General features: G+C 38.2%; 2 protein-coding genes across 2 annotated transcripts in view; both read right to left on the bottom strand.

Moving 5' to 3' along the window:
- The window catches only part of LOC110171554 (F-actin-uncapping protein LRRC16A), a 43,358-nt gene extending 37,052 nt beyond the window's left edge, over positions 1-6,306 (bottom strand). The window contains exons 1-2 of the mRNA XM_055163874.1: positions 5,899-6,306; positions 3,467-3,564 (exon numbers count right to left, since the gene is read on the bottom strand). Coding sequence (XP_055019849.1) covers positions 3,467-3,564; positions 5,899-5,938 — 138 coding nt within the window. The 5' untranslated portion in view covers positions 5,939-6,306. The remainder of the gene's footprint in view (positions 1-3,466; positions 3,565-5,898) is intronic.
- A 1,827-nt stretch (positions 6,307-8,133) lies between these two features.
- LOC110171764 (tumor necrosis factor receptor superfamily member 11B) lies at positions 8,134-17,321 on the bottom strand. Its single transcript, XM_020937540.2, has 6 exons — positions 17,175-17,321; positions 11,970-12,194; positions 11,350-11,494; positions 9,589-9,801; positions 8,359-8,580; positions 8,134-8,288 (listed from the first exon to the last, which is right to left on the bottom strand). Exons 1-6 carry the CDS (start codon positions 17,217-17,219, stop codon positions 8,275-8,277), a joined length of 864 nt encoding a protein of 287 aa, XP_020793199.2. The 5' UTR covers positions 17,220-17,321; the 3' UTR covers positions 8,134-8,274.
- Between the last annotated feature and the right edge of the window lie 4,311 nt (positions 17,322-21,632).

The raw sequence follows: 21,632 nt of genomic DNA, 5'->3' as shown, positions 1-21,632 counted from the left end.
CATACAAGAGTATGCAAAAAAAGATGCAATAAAGTTGTTAAATAACGTCATGCTTTTTTGTAGCTTCACAACCAGTGCTAAAGTAACAAACTGCATCAAAGACCAAAGGCAGGCTCCTAACCTCAAGTTTAAATATAAATATGTTGCTTTGTTTGATTTAGGTGGCCACAAAGATAGGCTTAGTCATCTCAACAATAAATAGCAACTTCCTGTGCCACAAAGAAAGGCAAAGGCTACAGGTTTGTTGAGAATTATAACTTAGTTTATGTAAATGAATTGTAATGGCAAGTATAATAACTTTGGTTCATCATATAGAAAATATAATAAATAAATATAATTGTAGACAATAGCTTTCTATCACAGCAGTCTTTTCATGATACCAAAATTTTATTTTCAATATCAAGGACATTTTCAGCTACTGATATTGGTAACACACCAATAAACAAGAGACTCTTTGAATGTGGTTTTATTCTAACTTTGGATAAAAAACAATATTCTCCAAAAACTATACATAGATCAACAAAAAATAGTCTCTTTCTGCAATTTCTTCAGTATCAATACTTGTTCAAATGAGCATCTAGTTACTGCTTTTAGAAGTGATTTGTATCCATGGGTATCAGTTTATTGACAACCCCATGCACATGAGCATTTGATATGAGCATTTATTTTTGATGAATAAAAAATCTCTTCTTCTCCATACCTCCTCCCCGTGGTGTGTCTGATGGGAGGATGTTATTAGCCTTGTCTTCTTCAAAGCAGCAGAAGACTGGATCTGTGAAGCGTCAGAGCTTAAGTGGAGCCTGAGGCATGTAGAGCTCCAGTCAAAGAGCAAACGTTTGGCAGGAAAGGAGTTAACATGTGTGACAGGGAAATAGAAAGGCCTACTATGTGTCACACTTCACACTCTTGACTGATCTTAAATCTACAGTAAATTATTCAGTTTTATATGTTAATGATAATAACTGGTAAATGCCAATAGAACATCGATAAACAAAAAAGGTAGAGGTGGCAGATACACAAATGTTATTTTTGAGATATGCAAAATTAGTGTGTATTGTCTTTAAAATGTGGCAAAAGGGCACATTTGTAATAAGTGGTTGCCTTTTTGTGAGCATTCATGATCAGTGTGATGCTAAACATTATGTAAAATACACTTTTATGAACTTTTAACCACATTGCAACGATGTTTCCTCGTCATAAACTGACATTATAAGCTTTCTCCTCTGTGCTAAATGTATTCTTTCATTACAATCTCCAACAGGCTTTGGACCAAAAAGCTCAAACATTACACTTGCTGCTGATAATGCTAATGTTTGATATCTTATGTTACTGTTAATCTTGACTATATTTTTGACCTTTAACATTGCTGTCTCCTTTATGAAATGTTGTTTTTCTTGAGGCTAATTCAGTCATAATTGATTTTCTCCAGTGCAGTTTTCCACGCAGCAGCCAACAGTGGTGTATTTGTTCGGTGTGGTCAAGTAGAGCGTTGACACAAACTCACCGAGTCATTCTGTGGAAGAAATACCAGAAAGAAGCACTCCACTGGAATTCCCAGCACTGACTCCCACTGCTCTGCATTGTTCTGCCACTGATTTGTGAGTACACACTGGGTCCCTGTGTCCCAAGCCTCCACAATGTGGCAAAGTCTTATCATATTCCCAGAACAAGCAGTGCACAGATTTTGACTCTCTTTGTTTTTCATGTAACTAATCCAGCCAAATGGGTCATGAGCTGTCGTAGCCTTTGTGACACTTCCAGGCCTGGATAAACAAAAAGGCTTGTAACAGGAAGGAGCATGCAGCACACATGTATCCGAAAGTAAAACAAATTTAGTTGTTTAGTACAATATTAATTATACTAAAAATAAATGGTTTGTGTTGAAAATTGTCTTCTGTTATATAAAAATAGTGTCTTTATCATCATTGTTTAATCAAAATTGGTATAAAGTATCAAAATTTTGTTAAATATTGGTATCATGACAACACTGGTCAATGGTGAACAAAAGACAAAGAGAAAATAAAGCACTTTTTTAACAAAATCTTTTGGCTCGCTCATTTCCCAGCTTCTATCACTCACTTTGGTCAAGTCAGACAAAACAAAAAATTGAATTTAACTACACAAGTCATTTTAAGAGATCACGCTGCGCTTAAAAACTAAAGTGACAAGAGCAATTCATCTAAAATTAAAATCACTCGCCGGAAGCTCCTCACCTCAGCATGACTCCATGGTATTTAGTAAGTAGTACAGGATAATGTGTTTGCCAGTTTGATCATTCAGACTCCCATCAGTCTGACTCACGCTTACTCTATGGCGACTAACAATGTTTCCACAATAATGAAATCCTTTGTGCAGACAGTTATGCCCTGGGCTTTTGAAAACATCTCCAAAGCTGTTAAAGACAGGAGGGTACTGACATTAAAATCTACTGGGACTTGTAGAAACCCCCTCTATATTCAGTCTTTAGTCACAGTATTCAAGTTCTCACGTCCTAATCACAACTTTCTGATTCCACTATAAAACTTTATGGTCCTTGCCCAGGCACTAATTTACAGGCTGTTCTTGCTCCGCTATGTTTAGTTTTTTGAATTTGCACAGAGTGTGTTGTTTTAATGGCTAACCAGGTTTTAATTATTTAGTGTTTAATTATATTTCATGTTCATGTCAATCATTTATTGATCTTCAGCGGTTTGTCCAACTGTTCCAAAAATAAAACACCCTTTCGGATTGTCTTAAAATACTTAAGACTTTGAATACAATTATACACTTGTTATACATGTTATTGAGATGTTAAAATGTTATTTCACAGAACACATAAAAACTCTAAACGTTTCATTGCAATCCATCCAACCATAAAATCCCATAAAGGGCGAACAGTAAAAAATGCATGTAAAATCTATTGATTTTTTCATGAAAAATCAAACCACATGATAAAGTAAGAACTCCAATGTTTTATAAGACTATATACTGTACAGTGCAATCTGAATTTGGGAAGATACTGCAGATTTTTGTGGTTGATGGTGATGCATAGGCCTGTCACGATAATTACCATCAGTCTTTATTGTAGGTACATTTTCTTTACACTACTGGTTATTTTGGATGTAAATTGTTGAATTAATAACTTATATGACTTATTGTAGATACAAACTAATCACTAAAGTGTTTCATTCTGCTATGTTAAAGCTTTAGAATATGTTTTTGTAGTTTAAATCTGTTTTAGGCTTATTGTGTCAGTGGTTTCAATATTATCGTTTATCGTCTATATTTACTTAGCAATATATCGAACTTCAAAATTTGTTATCGTGAGACGCCTAGTGATGCATCAGTCCATAATTGCAGTGTGACAGGTTACTGAGGTTAAAACCATAACACCTTTGAAGTGGTGAGGGGTGCACAGACTTGGCTGAAACATATAGAAGTGAATAGTTCTCTATAATGAAGTCTGGAGAGACTGAGGCAGACTCACCAGGACCCGGTTCTCCGTCTTGTCTCCTTTGATCTCCAGTTTGACTCTCCTCCTCAGTGACAGCTTCACCTTCCTCCCAACTGCATCCCTCACACTGTCTGCTCAAACACACAACAAAATCACCATTAGAAACCAGCATACAGGCCAAAGGAACAGTATTCTGAATCATAGCACATTTGTCAGAACATGGGCCCAAATAAAGCATCTTGTTTAGAGGAGAAATGTGGAAGTCTTTGAGGTATTCTACAAGAATATACTACAGAAGAGAAACATTTGAGCATACAGGTGCATTAAACAGAAGCACTCAATCACAATATGACAATATCACAAAAAGTATATTATGGCAGATTGAGATTTTGATATAGCCACAACCATATCATCCAGCCCTAACCACACTAGTAACTACTTATGCCAACTGTAGTCGGTGCAAATAATATTGGTTAATCATATTTCACCTAACTAAAAATATATTTAGAAGAGAATACAGTTCAGAATATAATAAATCATACAACATTTGCCAGCTATATTTATGGGCATACTAAGTTGGTGTTGCTGTTCAGATTGATTGTACACGCCCACAGAAACCCTCCACACACTCCAGGCTTATGGCACAGAAGTGGGTCAGCCGCCTCTCCACGCAGCAGCTGAGTCTGTCTGCGCTCACAACAGGAGCAGACTGTTTCTGAAGTCATGCAGCATAACCCCCTACACACCTCAAAGTCTGAGTGGGTCAAACTAGGGCTGAGTAATTTGGGAAAGAGCAAAATTGCAATTTTTCTACTTTTTTACTATTATGACTGCAGACATGCTTAATGCAGGAATAACATGCATTTAAAACATGTTTTCAAAAGTCTAAGACTTAGACTTAGACATAGACAAACTTTATTGATCCACAAGGGAAATTATTTGGACAAAGTAGCTCACACATCACAATATAAATAACAAAGAGTAAAAAATATATATAAATGGTAATATTAAATTCTAAATAAGTAGCAAAACTACTTATTATTACGAACTTTAGCTGTATATGTACAATTCACAAAATATATTAAGTTTTGTTATAAGTAAAATATGGAAATATCCAATGTTTTTAAGACCTGCTTAATATTACCCATGGCACATTACAAGTTACTTTTATAGCCTTTTGCCCATTCCCAACTGCTAATTAGGTGGTATGACACAAGTGGTACTTCCACTGGCAGTAGACCATGTGCCAAGTGCTGTGGCCGTCAGTGGAGGTTGACTTCAGCAGGCACATATGCAGGGTGGGGTAATAGAGTCTTATGGCCTCATAAAGCTCAAACAAACTATCAAAATTTACAAGCCAATAAAGTGACTGCTGTTTACTGACTGCGATAATCAAGATTACAGAAAAGTCTACGATTGGTCTTTATGCTGTATCAAAGTCCAACATCAGAAATCTGAGAAATTTGCAAACAACTACAAAGATATGACTCATATATTTGAATCTGTTGTTGTTAAGATGTAGAAAAAAGTCTGTAGTATTGACTGTTTGGACAGGTCTGAGGTCTGTTTTTCCATGTCCTCAAATGACTGGAAATGTTTGTAGTCCAGTATAACGTGATGCTGAATCATAGACAGGGGGATCTTTAGACCTAGTAGTGCAGTCAGACATCATGTGACATTGCTTAGTGTTCTACTTTCCTTCCTACCAGGGATTCCCCTATTTAAAATAAAATAAAAAACATGACAAAAAACAGCACACTATACACACTATACATATTCTGTTGCTCATTCACTGAAGGTGCACTTTTTTACTTTAGATAGATATTTTATTGATCACAACAGAAATTCACAATATACAGCTTGTCATGTTGCAGTATTTAAAGAAGGATACAAGGTGGTCAAGAGTAACAGTTTGTTCAACATTGCACTGAGGTGTCATAACCAGAACTATTTTACCCAAACAAAGTGTCAGTGTGAGCTTAACAGCCTGAGGTGATCCGGGTATGTCTACAAGCAATACAAATAACACTAAAACAAACACCAGTAAAGGGACTCCTATAGACTTTGTGGGGGGAAAAAAATCACTGAAAGTTATTTGCACTTGGGAATGACTGGCTGCACTGTGTCACGTAAACTATTTGGATTTTCTCCTAATATAGACTCCAGACCATAGCAATGACTTCAGTTCTGTGGTGGGTCCAAAACAGAGTAAGTGCTTCAACTGCTTTTCCAAAATATTAACAAATCAGAAATTACAAGAAATACATGACCCATTCAAGCGCACAAAGAAAGTCTATCCAAGGTAGCAGCAGTGAGCATCCATGAGCAACAGCATTGTTCTTCTAGTAACGCAGTATTTTATGAATGAGGTTCATCTCCGCACAGTGTACACTATTCAAACTACCACAGGGACAGTAATTGCAGCAGGAGACACACATGGTTTCAAATTGCATGTTTTGACTTACCCACGAGTTCTTTGGGGACTTCTGACACTTCCTCGGCCATTTTCCAAAAGATAAAATCCCAAACTGCAAAAGAGGTTCAGAGCACACACAGAGCAGCCTCCACGGTGAAGAGCGAGGAGCTGAGGCAAGTGTCAGGTGGGTTTCTGCTCACGGTTACATGCTCCACTCCTTCAGTCCGATCAGGCTTTCTCCGTGTGCGCGCATCGCCACCTCTTTGTTTCTTCAAATTTAACGCGCACAAAGAAGATAAAGAAACTCGCTAGTTCTGTCTTAAAATCATCTTGAAACCCTTACTGAGCGAAATGAAAAGACTACCGCTCCGGCTCATCCTCCCTGGTCGTGGCCCTCCCGTAAATCTGTGGCTAATCCAATGCCAGCCAATGGTCGGGACCGGAGCCCCTCCCTGTGCGGTGATGCGACAGCCGGGGAGCTGGCGATGCCGGGGCGGCGTGGCGTGGCAGCAGGAGGCGGGGTACGAGTGTCAAACGAGAAGAATGAACCCTGTGTATTTGTTAGATTATCAGTGACCTCTAGTGGACAATAGTCGAACTCACAGGACCAAATAATAGGGTGTGGGTATTTGTTTGCTACTACTCCTACAGTTGCTCTATAGTCATTATTTTATATGCTCCCTCATCTATAAAGCAGTATGGTCTCCTCTGTGTTGGTGTGAAGTGCTCTATGAAATAAACTGTGATTGACACAACCACGAGTCCGCCATCTACCTTTATGCTTTATTGTAATAATAGGCCCATTCATTGTGATCATTGTCACCTAAATCATCTAAAGTTGGCCTATATCAGGCCTAAATGGATTAAACCATCGAGTGTGATAACCTTCTGCCTTTGACTATAATCTTCATAAAGCTTCCATGGAGAATGTTTTGAAGTATGATTTCATGCAGTTCCACCTCCAGAAAGTTACATGCTGTACCTTTAAATAATGATCAACCCAAAGAAGGGTTCATTTGTCTTTAAATAAAACAAACAGGCAACTTAAATTACAGCTCACCTCACACACTACCAGAAGTACACATGCCACAGTTTGACAAACCTGGTTTACACTGACAGGTCTAGGTCCAGGTATTAAAGCCTGGTACTGGGACATTTCCATTGGCCAATATCCAGGAGGATGTTATGTGTTATGTAAAAAGTCAAGAAAACTTTCACTACTTGGGGGCATAAAAATAGCATTATTTTGTGTTGACTTTCATTATTATGAATACTGTATCAATCAGACACATCTAGAACACAGATATTTTTGTTTTTCATTTTAATAAAATGCTCAGAAAGTACAAAAGCTTAGAAATGACCGTGTCTCACACAATATGTACATCTTTATCTACATAACCCAACATTCATATTAATGTGATACAAACTATAAACAAATATTACTTCGTAAACTTGCAGCATTTGTAATCCAGTATTCAAACAACAAGCCCTTTATATAAAGTAAAATTATTTTAAATATAAAACAATTGCACTCCTTTGTACATTCAAGAAACAGACATATAAAAATAGGCTTTATTTACAAATAGTCCAACATAAACCAAACACAAAGAAATGACTGTAGAATAATATAAAACTTTTCATTATGAAACCAAATCCTTTCTCTCTAAGTGAGAAAGCAATTATATTACACCTGCTGCATATTTATTCACAAATTGTGCTATTTACATCTTAAATAGTTTTAATGTTTCACATAATCCAGTCAAAAAATCTCAATTTCCTTTTTCCTTTTTTTTCAGTTTTCTTATAAAATTTGATTATTTGCCTCTTTTATGTATTCCATTTTACAGAAAAGCACGGATAGAGGTTTCACTTTTTAAAATAACAAAGTTCCTAGAATATATATCTGTGTTAAACACATAAACACACAAACATAATTATTTATATCATGCTTGTGCAGTTCCTCAGTCCTCCAGGAGAGTGCCATTGTCTTCTAGGCTAGGTCCAAAAGACAACCTTTTGAACCCTTGCTGATAAATGTTCACATCGTTATTCATTTAAAGGCTTGTGGATTTTGAAACAGGATTCGTCATCCAGCATGTTGACGAACATCTTCTCATATATCTTATGCGCTGAGGTCTTTCCTATGATCTGTCGGATTTTTCGGAGGCCTTTAAGCAGATGCCGTGGCGCTCCCCGGCTGCGCAGGACCCTCAGGCTGTGGCTCAGCCCTTTGGCCATGTCCAGTTCATAGTTGAGAGACTTCCAGTGGTGAAGGAGCTGCAGAAGGAATTGCCGTGGAGAGCAGGTATGGACCACAGCCAGGACATCATCTTGAGGGACCCGGATGCCAGGGAGACTGTCCCTGATCTGCACAAGGTCATTCAGGGTCACGTTCTTCAGCCCAGTGCAGCGGGAGAACTTCCTCTCACAGGTTTACTCCTAGGACACAGAGCAGCATGTTAACCTGCAGCACCCTCTCTCAGTACAAACCTGTGTGTGCTGAGCATACCTTGAATGACATTGAGTTTGCTCTGGTCCTTGTTCTGCTCTCTCCACAGGCGCAGCAGCTGTAGGACCTGCTGCTGAGGAGAGCATGCTTTCTTCAGACGCTCTAAGCTTTTATGGTCCACTCTGCGCCCGGGCAGGTGCTCCAGGATCCTCTCCAGAGGAACAGAGGAGAGACGCAGAGAGGCCAGAGACTGGAATGCTGCTTCTTCACACAGTGTCACGTCTATGTGAAAGATGAGATACAAGTCATTTATTAATAATAACTGTGAATCATTAATGATCACATTTCATTTACTTTCATTTGTAGTGACATTTTATTTATTTTATAAGCAATCATCTCAGAATGGTGTAAATCTACTTCTGATCAATAAGAAATGCACATTCATACATATACATGTTCTGTACAAGTGCAGAGCAGATGTACAATTAATGCTACTAAAAACAATCTGCCCATGTTCTGATGAATGGTGCGTTAAGATTAAGCTGTTGTTTTTCACTTAGTTTATTATAATTAAAGCAAAACAAACTAAAACTGGTACAATAAGTAAAACAAAAAGTGTGTGCTGCTAAACATACCCCACTTGTGTATCAGCCCACAAACGCATAGAACAAAGTAGTAGCTATTTAAATTTGGTTCACATTTGATAGTGACAAATGATATCAAAGCTATGGGTTTCTCAGCTAACTAGTTTCAGACATTTGTGGCCATGTAGATCATAAGAAAACTCAGAAATGTCTTTACTATGAATTCCCACACATTTGCTCAGACTGTAAGAATCCAGCATCATTTTTGAGGTTGTTGGTTCAGCTAAATTGTCATCATTTGCCACAGTGAATGTGAGTAACAAAGGCTCTGCAGCTTGTCTCGAGTTTAAATGTACTGAGCCAGTTTCCGCTGTTATTGTAGATAGAGGATGTGACAGTTAAGGGGCTAATGAATTCAGCATGGCTTATTATGCGATTGGATACACAAACATCACCATTCAAATGATTACTTTTCTCTCGGCTTGGTTTTCCAACACGCAAAAATGTTGGAAAAGAAAGGAATCTGGACAACAAACCTGACCAAGGAAATCCCCTGCCTAGAGGAATAAAAACGGCCACATGTCTAGAATAATGTCAGTTTTTATGTTGTTGACAGAGAACTATATACTGAGAAATGATGGCTTCAAGTGTTAGTGTGACAAATGTTAACCCTTTAGCTTTGATTCACTAGAGATAGAGGACTCACCGGTGTGGCACAGGGTGTGATGGTGATAGCAGTCCATTGCAGCTGTCCTGTCCTGACTACAAACACTGTCCATAGTGGAGCTCCCCCATCTGAGGGTCTTCAGCCCATGACTGGAGCAGTTTCGATGTGGTCTGCAAGGCTCTGTGGATGAGTGTCCTGCAGAGAAGTGTCCAGCAGGACAATGCTCACAAACCGTGTCACTCACAGGGTTACCTGCAACAGATACAAAATCAAAGCACTTAGACATCAGAGATCAAGATCAGTAGACAGAATTTTTATACGAGTGACTAAGTTCAGGTCATATTTCTGTCCCAACAAATTGTCCCAACATGAAATAAACTGTCTTGTGGTATTTTTTTAAAGCAATCACTTGAATACTGCAGATGGTTTGTGTTGTTAGACACTTATGCAAATTCATTTTAACTGAACAGATGTACATTGCACACGACTATTGTACATATTGAACAGGCCTGTTGTATTTCTGGATTGTCACTTTTTAAGGCAAAAGATTGGAAGGCTGCCATATAAGACCAGAATCTCTGTGATCTTTATGAAAAGGGGATAGCAGGTTATTTGTATTAAACAAGAGAAGAAAGAATACTTTGTAAATATGCAGCCAGCAGTCCAGTTCTAATGCTTGGAGGAATATCAACCCAGACTAAGTCAGGGTCAGGCACACCTCAGGGATCATTAATAATGGCCAGTTCTGTGACAGCAGATTTTTCCTGGCTAAAGTTAGAGTCTGCATGTGCTCTGTTTTGTGTATGTAAATTATTGTTTTTCATAAGGAATAAATGAGAGAAATCTTAATACTCAATAAAGAAGTAAAATATTTCATTAGATGTGGTATTGATGTGTTGCAACATTGTGTAAAGTGAGAAATAAATGTGGCTACATGAAACAATCTCTGGATGACTGAGGGTTTTTTTCAAACATCCTGTGGTGGTGAGTTCTGACCACTGCTGATGGATTACATAATGAACAGGGCTTCGATGCAGGAGGGGAATGCCCCTCTGCTACATCACGGCTGCACAGGGTTTATATGCAATGATGGATCAGACCGAGAGCTATGGAAACTGTGTCTGTGGCAGCTCTCTAGGGGTCCTCTGTGGTCAACAACTGGAAAATACTGCCTCATCATTGGTCTGAAGACAAAGATGAAGTCAGAGGAAGTGCCACAGATTAAAATAAACATGTGCTTTTTTAAAAAATACAATGACGTGGTTTCTGTAATAATGTTTTACATATTTCTATATAAAGTACAAAGATTTTATATAGTCCTGATTTGACTGTTCATTGTGTCTGCTTCTTCTAATCTTGCCTGGAGGAAAATTAACTGGAAAGGTTACATTAGACTACACATTACATATTACATCCTCCTCAAAGCTCTATTTTTATCATATAACAACTACATTACCACAAAGAAGTACCAAAATAGCTCTTACCAGTTAATGTTTATCCTGATTTACAATATATAGTCATATGTCTAACTGTCAGAGTATTATTCTCCATTTATGGACTTTTTTGATGCAAATGTGCTATTTGTAAATGTGTATACAAAATGTTGACCTTTACCTCCGTGTACCAGTGAAAAAAGAAAATTTCAAAGTAAGTCTAAATAAAGTGTAAACAAATCAAGCACATTGTGTTTACTCCTTTTTCCATAGGAAATTAGATAAATTCTGTGCACTGTTAGGTAAAATTAGTGAGCTAAAAAATGAATGAACACTTATTTATTTTATGTTTGTGTGTAGTATTTACCTACGACTGCTGCACCAAATCCAGGCGGACATGTGGTATGTGCGATACAGAACTCGACCACTAGATGGAAGCCTGGAGCACATTCACACAGCTGGTCGTGGGTGCTGTTACACTCTTGCTTCACCAGCTGCCTCTCCTTACACACCTGCATGCAGCAAGAAAAGCACAGCCACAGCGATTTTAAGATACAGAATATGTAAGTGAATTAGCTAATTACAACTAGGAGTGGTACTAGACATAACTCAGGACGAGAAACAACAACATTTTGATATACTATATAATAACTAAATGAAGTGGTTCAGTTCACATCTAGCTTTTTTTCAGTATTTTTGCTGTCATTGTAGCACTGATTTTTGGAACTGAAGCTTCTCAAAAAACATCTTATCCTGTCCCTACTTACAACATATACCACACATAATGTTATGATTTCAGAGGAGAGCTTTCATTTGTGGCTAATTTGAACATTTAGAAAATAAACATAATATAAACATATAATGTAAATACCATAATTGTAAAAAATAGTCACTGCATGGAATACATGCATGTGTCAATCTGAAAAGTGTACAAAGTTTTGTGTGTAACCAGAATACAGACATGTGTGAGAGTGTGTCTATGCTTACAGAGGTGCAGTGTTGGCACTTGTCTCCCCAGTGCCAGTTCATGGTGAAGTGTCTCTCTGGACAGGGCTGGCACACTGTCTCTGTGTGGGCTGTACAGTGGTGCTTGACCGCGGTGCCCGGTGGACATTGGTCACACAGCAGAAGGTCAGAGGTCACCGGGTCCCAGTGCTGGTACTTAGGACGGTCCTGCTGCTGGAACGCCCAGGACAGAGAGACAGTGAAGAGCTGAAACAAGAGAGAGGTCCATCTTTAGTAGGAACAATCACACACTGGGCTCGTTTGGCACATGGTTGAATAGTTTTTGGGATGATCTGTTCTTAAAACTCAGAGCTGAGTTCGGAGATAGGTCAGCACAGAAAGATGAAGATCCTAAAGGACCAACAAAATGATTTCCTTTGTTTTGCAGCATGGTGTCCAACTGAGAAAGTGAAGAATGTTCAACCACACTCTTCACATTATAACAGCTTTTTCCATTTGAAATGACATTCTACATGTATTCTTAGGAAATATTAGAACATATGTTGCACAGGCCCTTAAATTATGGATTTTATTTGATGACATGGCAGATGATATGGCATGGTTTATTTTTACAATGATAGGCTCTAATGCTGTATAATCTACAGAATGAGTGCCTTTGAACAGGAGCACACCGCACCCTCACATGTCCCCACTATAAAGTAGCCCAGTATACGGCTGCTGAAGAGTGGGTGGCCTTTACTGATGGTCTGAAACGGACATATGTAGCAATTGCCTCAAAAACAAGCCCATGCATCATCATTCAGAAGAAACCCCAAAACTTGGTCCAAACCTAAAGTGTAGCTATCAGTTGCAGAGCATGTTTGACATGAGGCCATGCAGCTGTCCCGGGCCACATGTGGGCCAGATGTGACACGACGGGCTGTAGCCCTCTTCTTTGGCTTAGTGGACTTCCCCGTTGGCCCAGAGGCTGAGCGCTGCTTGGACAAACTAACAATAGTGTGTGCATGGTTGTGTGAGTGGGCCTGTGGTTGGTGCTTTCACCAGGTTGTTGTGCATCTTTAGCTCGATGGGTTGATATTGTTACATTAACCAAACATGGTTGATGTGCGTGCAGCAGAGCAGGAATGTGCCACGCTGCCTTGTGCATTTTTGCCTTGAATTCAGATCTAGTTACAGCCTCTCTTAGTGTTAGTGTGTACATCCTGCGGTCTCCGCTGCTGCCCGCTGTTCATAAAGAAAACTGTTGGAGGTTACTGGGCTTTCCCCATCGCCACCACAATACAAAACACAAGGCCTGTATGCGATAGTTTCTTCACTGAACACTATTGCATTCATCTCCTTCTCTGCGGTCACAACAAAGCCCTGTCTATACAAACGCATGTGTCAGATTCGAAGATAAGAACTGGTTCAGTCTGTACATATGAAATTAACAAAACATTCTGTTAAACATTTAAGCAAAATCCTGTATGCTTTGGATTTTGTCTGTGTAGAACAAAGAGCTGTGGCATTTCCTTTGCTTGATGGTTTAGTTGCTGTAATAGCCATTTATTTCATATTCATGATTTATTGACACAAAGTCATACACATATAAAATTAAATAGTAGTTTAGTCTCATTCTCTTTTCTGTAATCAGGGAGATTGAAATGAATAAAAATAGATGCATAGCTTTTACCATGATAGAAACTTCAAAAAGCTTGGCTAGAGCAGTGGTTTTCCCGGCAAAACCTATCGACCTTTGGTCTAACATTTGGTAAAAGTCTTTCATCCAGAGGCACAGAGCAGCGCTGTGTGTTTGTTTGTAACATGGGTGGCCTCAGCGGGAATCAAACCCGTAATCATCGTGCAGCACTTTAAATGAAGTCTGTATATACACTATTAAGCCCTCAGACCACATCCAATCAATATCAAAGCCAATGCGGATCATAGGAACCAGAGGAGGGTCATCTAAATTTACTATGCCTTCTGTTAAAGTTGTTTCATTTCAAAAGAGATGAAAAAGCTCTACATATAGTTTAAATGTGTTAAATACATTTTATCTCCAAGCAAATCAAGTCTTGGTCTGAGTGTTATCTGTAATCTGGATAGTAAGACTAACTTTTCACACTTGTTCTTGCCATAGATGCTGCATTTCAACCACATCTTGGCTGACCACTGGAAACACCAATTACACAGTAACAGTGACCACCGCCAACCATAATTACACTGTGAGCATCATCACAGGGGCTCAGTCCGAGAGTATGCTGTAGTGTGGGTAATTACATCAGGAAAATTGAAGGGGCAATAGATGAATCAAATTAGAAAACAAACCTAAATGTATCAGTCAGATCAGTGGTGTATAATAAATGGTTACTGAATGAAACAGATATACAGTTGATGTACAGGTTTCAATAGATTTAAAATCATTCAATCATTTTCATTTTATTATTACATTTTGCCTGTAGGCTTTCCTGAGTCAGACATAAATCTATGACAGCAGTAAAGACCTAAACCTCAGTCAGTACAGTTCTCCAGGGGCACATGGCTTCAGTTAACTGTAGAGCGCAGGTGGTCTTCAGGGGGATTCCAGCCTGCCCGTTTGTGTGTGCACATGCATGTGTGTCTAATGTCAAATTAGTCCTCCACCTCTGAAGGACAAGTCACTGAAATATGCCACCACAGCTATTTTAACCACAATTCAGACTTTATTGTTTGGTCAATGTGCACATATAGTTTTTGTTTGTTTGTTTGTTTGTTTTTTGTTTTACTTTAAATTAATTTATAAATAGTTCAAATGCCAATGTAATTTTAATATAAAATAAATCAGAAGTAATTTAAACATAATATCATTCGGTCTTCTTTGATTTTCACATAAATATGCAAAGATAATTCCTTATACTAACTGTCATTACCGTGCCTTGCACACATGCTCGCACTGAACTACAACTGTCCCACATACACAAACCTCACAAACTGCTGTTATCAGCACCACTGTTGATCCAAAAGAGGAAGTGGCAGTAACTTCCACAGGTAAACCTAAACGTTTGGACTTGTTTGTTGATCCTCACACGCCTCTCTTTGTCTGTGGGCAGACTTCCTCACCTGCTCATAGTACTGGTCTTTAGGCAAAACATACAGGGCACAGACAGGGTACTGTGACAGGGTGCTGTGAGGACCGCAGCTCAGGTTAGGGAAGTTGTTGTGATGAAACGGAGAATAAAGATACATATGAAGGATGCCATTTAATGTTTGCTTCCCCCTTTTACACAACAACAGCAACATGACCTGAGAATGCGTTCACGCACAAACACTTCATCAAAAGCAAGCTAGAACTGGACTCTCTGAACCGGGCTCTAACCAGGACAAAGATCAGCACAGCTCAATCCACATCCAGTGAAATGAGTTTACTTTTTTTTTTTTCCACTTTTGCACATTTGCTGAAACTTTGCACAAACCTTGCACACCTATTTATACAACGCACAAAACAATTCAGAATCAGAATATTTGAAAAACTTTATAAACAAAATGTAAAACACTATTGAAAAAAGGACACTTTGGTTCAAATATAAATGCAATCGGCAGATTTCTAAATTTATTTAACCATCATTCAGTGACTGGCTGGAGAATGTTACTTGTACTTTTGCACGTAGTGTGAGGGAGTCAGGGACCTGTGGGACCAGTATCACATTGTCTCTAATGGTTTGAGAGGACGGTACATGCTGCAAATATGTGTCAAATATTGCACAATAATTTACGAAACAAAAAAATTTATCTGTTCTTTTTAGCAGTTGGTATCAAACTTTGGACTGTCTGAATGAAAACACGGTTCACACAGGTTTTCACTACAGAAGTCATTTTCTTCTGTGCTTCTGTGTGTCTATTACATCTCTTCATATTGTGATGTGTGTTCACTTTTGTGCTTTCGTTCTGTAGAGCGTGGAGTATTTAGGCACAAACTATAGCACTTGCAGCCAAAGTGCTGCAGCTCCAATCTGTGTTTGAATAGTTGATGTGTTTTAGGTTCTAAAAAAAGTGTTAATGTTTTAAAATGGATATAAGGTTGTGCCAACTGAACTGAATATTTGCTCTGTGAGTGAGAGGAATTTGTGCCAAAATCTACTTTAGTGTGAAAGAGACTGAAAAACACTGGAAACAGAAAGGACAGTGACCACATGTGTGAAACACTCAGGACAGCAGGAAGAGCACACATGTGTAGATAGTGGAGTGGAGTGGAGACCCTGAAGCAGGGTCAATATCACTGAATGAGCCGATATCTGTCTATTGTTAAGTGTCACTTTACAATATACTCTAGTAAAATTATTAAATTAAATGATCTATTTCCTTATCCACAGTTACTGACTTACAGTGTTGCACAGCAGAGAGTGTGATAAGACATAATATTTGACAGTAAAAGGAGGTTGGAGCTCTTCTACACATGCCACTGAACTAAAAGGTAGCCTATTCTGAAGCCGTCATTCTTTAACTTCACAAAGCACAAATGACACTGTGCCCTGTATATCTGCTGCTACTGATCAGTAACAGATAAAGATCATATTAAAATATGCAAAACCTGTACAACACAGCACTGAATGCAAATCCATAGGGCCGAACTCTATACACGCATTAAGAAAGAGTACGTTTGTGTAATGGAGGTAATTAAGAATACAGTTCACCCTCAGGTTTCACTTGTCATATATTGGATGTTATTGCTATTCAGTTCACAAATACAGTATGAAGCAATTATAACAGTTAGTCCCTTGAGGCAAAAAATACATAAATAAATAAAGAGATGATAATAACCCTACTGATATTAAATTAAAACAAGTAACTGTCCATTCATACATTCACATTCATAAATCAAAGAAAAGGGAAAATCGAACTTAGATTTTCTCTTTTTTCTCAAATACTTCCCAAATTACTTCAGCTCCCATGACCAGAGACATTACATATCCTGATAAATTTTACATCAACCATAACAGAAACATGGACACGTGGGTTCTGAAACATACATAGCACAAAGGCCTTTTTTCATTCGGTATGCAATATACTATAGCCCATAGCGTGTCAACAAACTCAAACACGCATGAACATTGGACTAGTGTCGCTCCAAGCGCGAAGTGAAGCGAGTAAAATAGATCTTAATTAATTATTTTCGACTGCAGCCCAGCAACGTCTGACATGCAAAATGAGCACAAACTAACTCCTTACGAATAAAATGTAGCATTGTGAATAAATACATGTGTCACTCACCACTATAAGCTTCATGGGTCTGGATTTGTATATCCGAGCGCTCATCTCTGTTGCGTAAAAGTCAACTGCGATAGGGTCCCCATCACGGATCTGCTCTTATAGCCTAGCCACTGGACGAGAAGAGGACCGCGCAGTCAAAACCCACCCCTTTGCGTATGCTTTCATCACTCCTAAAAATAAACTCCTGCTCCCACACCAGTTAAATCTTACGCAAATTGGCCGTAGTTTGTCCGGTATGTTGTGGAGCGCGAGTATTACATCCACAGCACATCCATTAACGAATTTGTAAAGCTTTTCTTTTGAATGATCTTTAGCGTAGTTTAAGAAGCTTTTATATGTATCAGTATCATGAACATTTTTATTCATCGAAATTACGGTATGGTACAGATAAGTGGGGCTTGTCTAAACCTATAAAGTTATATTTATACACACATGTGTATTATATTTATAAGAGAGATGCTAGAAAACAAAGTCATAAGATTTCTGACTCAGAAGCAATTACTCAAGAGCACAAAACTTACTAACCTCTGAGTGTGTACATGTGTCACTCCAATGTGCCTCCAGTTCAGTAGTCAGTGCTGGCTTATGGCATAATATTGTTAGGGATCACTGATCAAACATCTTGTTAAAGGTGCTTTGTATCTTCGAGTGAAGGGTTCACCTCCATGAACATGTAATTGCTTTGAAAGGAAAGTTTCACAGTATGGCATTAAAATCATTCATTTTCATAGAGACAGCTAGACTAGATTTCAGGTCAGATGTGTGGACAGGCAGCCATGCTAATTATAGAATATTGTTTTTATTTGCAACAAAATGTAAAATATTTTTAATGCCATGCTGGAACAGTGCAGGCAAAGCTATCAAACTCCAACAGAAACAAGTAGGCAGTGGACCCCACTAGAAAAGTTACAAAGTGCAACTTTACATCAGGGTAAAGAATTAATCACATTCTGCTTTAGTGTTTTGTGTTAGTGTTAGAGTTATTACGCATCACTGTGCGTACTAGATTGCGATTTGTATAAACTGAAAATGAAATTAAATATCTTAAAGAAATGAATCTAAGCCTCCTTCTTTCCTGTGATTGTTTTTTGCAGTATAGGAGTAAATGCAGTATAAACGTCAAGGCTAAACGTCACTGTGAGCTCCAGGAATATCACAATAGAGAAGCCACAATGATACGTTTCACTGGAGGAACAGAAGCCATGATGTGGACCGCTGATGTCACAGAACAATCTGGTTTCCCTTTTTGACCCATATCAACAACAACACACAGTGGGCCGACGCTTACACATGGAAGGTAGCTCATATTGTCTCAGAGTATAGTGTATGGTCAATTTTGACCAAAACATTAAGCAAACAGTCTGTGAATAAGCAAATAAGCAGACCAGAAGCGTGGCTATGAACCTATTTAGGGCTTTTTATTTAATTTGTCAAAAACAGTTTACTGAAGATTTTAAATGGTGACATTGTTTTTATGCTTAGGTCAGTTTGTAGAACTCGCTGGTTCTATGGCTTTAATTTCAATCTTACCAAGATTCTATCTTACCATCAAAATTTTTATTAGTTATAAAGGGGTTATACATTCAAATAAATAATTATATCAGCATTCTTAACAAAAGAAAGAGAAAACAAGTGAAACTATATGTGTATTTAAACATACAGAGCTATTCTGAGCCTCATGATAAGTTGTTGTGGCTGTGTGATAGATACAGTCACTAATTGCAGGAGAAAACTTAAGGTTTAAGTCTGTTCTGCTTCATTTTTACTTATGGTCAGTTTGTTTTCTTTGTGTCAATGAGGAATGGTGACCTTAAGAGCACAGATTTCCTTCAGCCACATACTGTATTTTAATGTGTTTTTTTACAGACTCACATGAGCCATGTTGCCTTGTTAAGGTTGTTGACCTTCTCATATTCATCCCTGTGACTTTCTGCGGTCCACCTCAGAGGTTCTGTTTCTGTATTTTTTTATATCTCATACTACTCCAGCTTCTTAGAAAGAAATTTTACTAGACATGTATTTATTTGAACAACATAAAATAGAGGAAGACATAAATAGTAGTTATTTACCTGAGGGAAAGACAGGTTATAAAGGGAAATTCCCCAGAAATTGTAGCAACTTCATTGGCATAGAAATGAATACAGCTATAGTTTATTAAGAGTGGCTGGAGGATTTATAATGTGCTTTATATGCTTGAAAACAATTTTATGCACTTAGTCACTATCTTTAGTGAGACCCAGGATAGAACCATTCATCTACAGCTATAAACACCCCTTGTCATTTCATCAGAAAACCTTAAAACCAAGATTTTATTGATCCACAAGGGAAATTATATTGACACAGTAACTCACACGTCACAATATACTATTGTAACAAAAAGTATAAAAATAAATAAATATAAATAGTAAAAATACATGCAATATAAAAAAAATAAAAATCAAAAATAGCAAGGGGCTGGTATCAAATAAGGTATAAGTATTGTATATGTACAAGAAAAAGAAAAAAATATAAATATAGTAACTATATTTCGGCTATATACAAGAGGTCATAAGGAGAAACAGTGCAAAGTCTAAATGGTGATTGACAGAGAGTTATCTATTTCATACATAGTACAGTATGGTACAGTATTAGTATCAGAGCACCGTGTTCAAAACTAATGCTTTTGCTCCCTGACTCTCCTCTATTGACCCAGTGCTGAATGATAAGCAGACACAGACTGGACTGGGGCAGAGGGCTGCAGCCGCCGACCCTATGCCCAGCCTTGGAAGTGCTGCCAGTCAAAGCATGAGTCACATGTGACCTTGGAGAAGAAATAACACAGAGGGATCCCTGCACTTCCACAGTAGCTGATGTGGTCTTCTTGTTTTCCCTGCTGAGGTTTCTGTAAATGATTTAGGGGAAACTCGGCTGCGCTTATGAAACGCTTGGTGTTGGGAGTGACGTACATAATGTGCCTCACTCAAGAGGTCTCCATGTGAATGAACAAGTCACTTTGATATGAATAGTACTACAAATTTATTTTTGAGTTTTCTGTTTTGGTGCCACGCTGCTGTTTAGAGGGCGATGTTTGTCCATGTCCATGTCTGTCAAAGAATGGACATCATAGGTCAACTTCAGTGGTCACTGTGTGGTGGCAAAAGGACATGGTTTGGCTAATGTCACATAAAAACTACTCATAACGTAATGACGTGTCCTATAGTTTCAACTCCAGCTAAATTGCAATGAATCATTATAGCATTTTGATCCATACACTGGGCTGATACTTGCATTGATTATAAGTGAAACTCAGATCATTGTCAGTTCTTCACATCCAACCCCAAAATATCAGTAGAGCTTAACGGTCATCAGCTGCTTTATCTTTTTAAACATTGACATCATTCATTATGATTTTTAAAATTTGACATAGACAATTTTAAAAAGGAACATTTATTGTGTTCATGTCAGTGTCTCAATTCCTGACCTGTGCCATTTCTATGAATAATCTTTGTTTTAGAGAATAGGTTTTATCACTCCTGAGTTGTGAGTGAGAAGTCTGTGGCTCAAATTAACCAAGGCTTGTTTTGAATACGAAACGTGACACCTCCCCTCACAGCCATAATGAAGTAGTGAACTAGACCGTGGACTATGCACTAATAAGAATTTTGATTAAGAGTCCTGCTCCTGGTGCTATATTTACCCAACAAGCAGGTGCACCTATGGCTTCAATTTTCCTATTTGCTTTTAAGCAGCATTGTTTGGTGTCTATGAATACAGCAAATGTGTGTGAGGGGAGCGTGCTTAACACATTTTTAATTATTTAGTCAATATCATGTGAAAAGTGACAGCTGGACTACAGTCAACAACAGTTGCTTCAGTTTTTTTTTTTTTTTATAATTTAATGAATAAATTGATGAAGGTGTGATTGTACAAATCACATGTCTAATCCTTTGTTGTTCATCAAAAATCCAATCTTTCAGTGTGAGGTAACAGTACCACTTCCAAAAAACAAAAGATGAGGATATTATTGGTAAACTCATATCAATCAATATTAGAGCAACCCAAAAAAATCACAAATAAGTCCTCAGTGAATTTCATTAAAATATGACAGCTTTGCCATTGATCTGAAATGTGACTGTAATATACAGTAAACATGAAGCATACTAAATACAGTAATGTCACTTTGACAGTGAGGTTTCCACATGAGTAGCAGACTTTGTTGTCTTTTTCCATGATTATCTGGAGTATTTTCCACTGGGCTAATCTCCTGCAGCCTTTGGTTACCTTGGAAAAGATGACAAACAGAGCAGAGCCCCTCAAACAGCAGTGTTTCCTGTTTCTCTCCAGGACGCAGACGCTGCAGGCTTTCCCAGCACTGGTACTCCTGTTCTGGTGCCCAGAGTACAAGTCTGTACTAAACAAATGCAATAAAGGCCATGTTTGTGGTCTTCTGCCAAAGACTTCATGTTTGTGTGTCTACAG

This window comes from Boleophthalmus pectinirostris, unplaced genomic scaffold (assembly GCF_026225935.1).
Source record: "Boleophthalmus pectinirostris isolate CB_2022bp ecotype Guang Dong unplaced genomic scaffold, ASM2622593v1 HiC_scaffold_6, whole genome shotgun sequence".
NCBI lineage: Eukaryota > Metazoa > Chordata > Actinopteri > Gobiiformes > Gobiidae > Boleophthalmus > Boleophthalmus pectinirostris.
The sequence above is the reverse complement of the archived record's forward strand: the minus strand, read 5'-3'. Positions and strand labels throughout refer to the sequence as shown.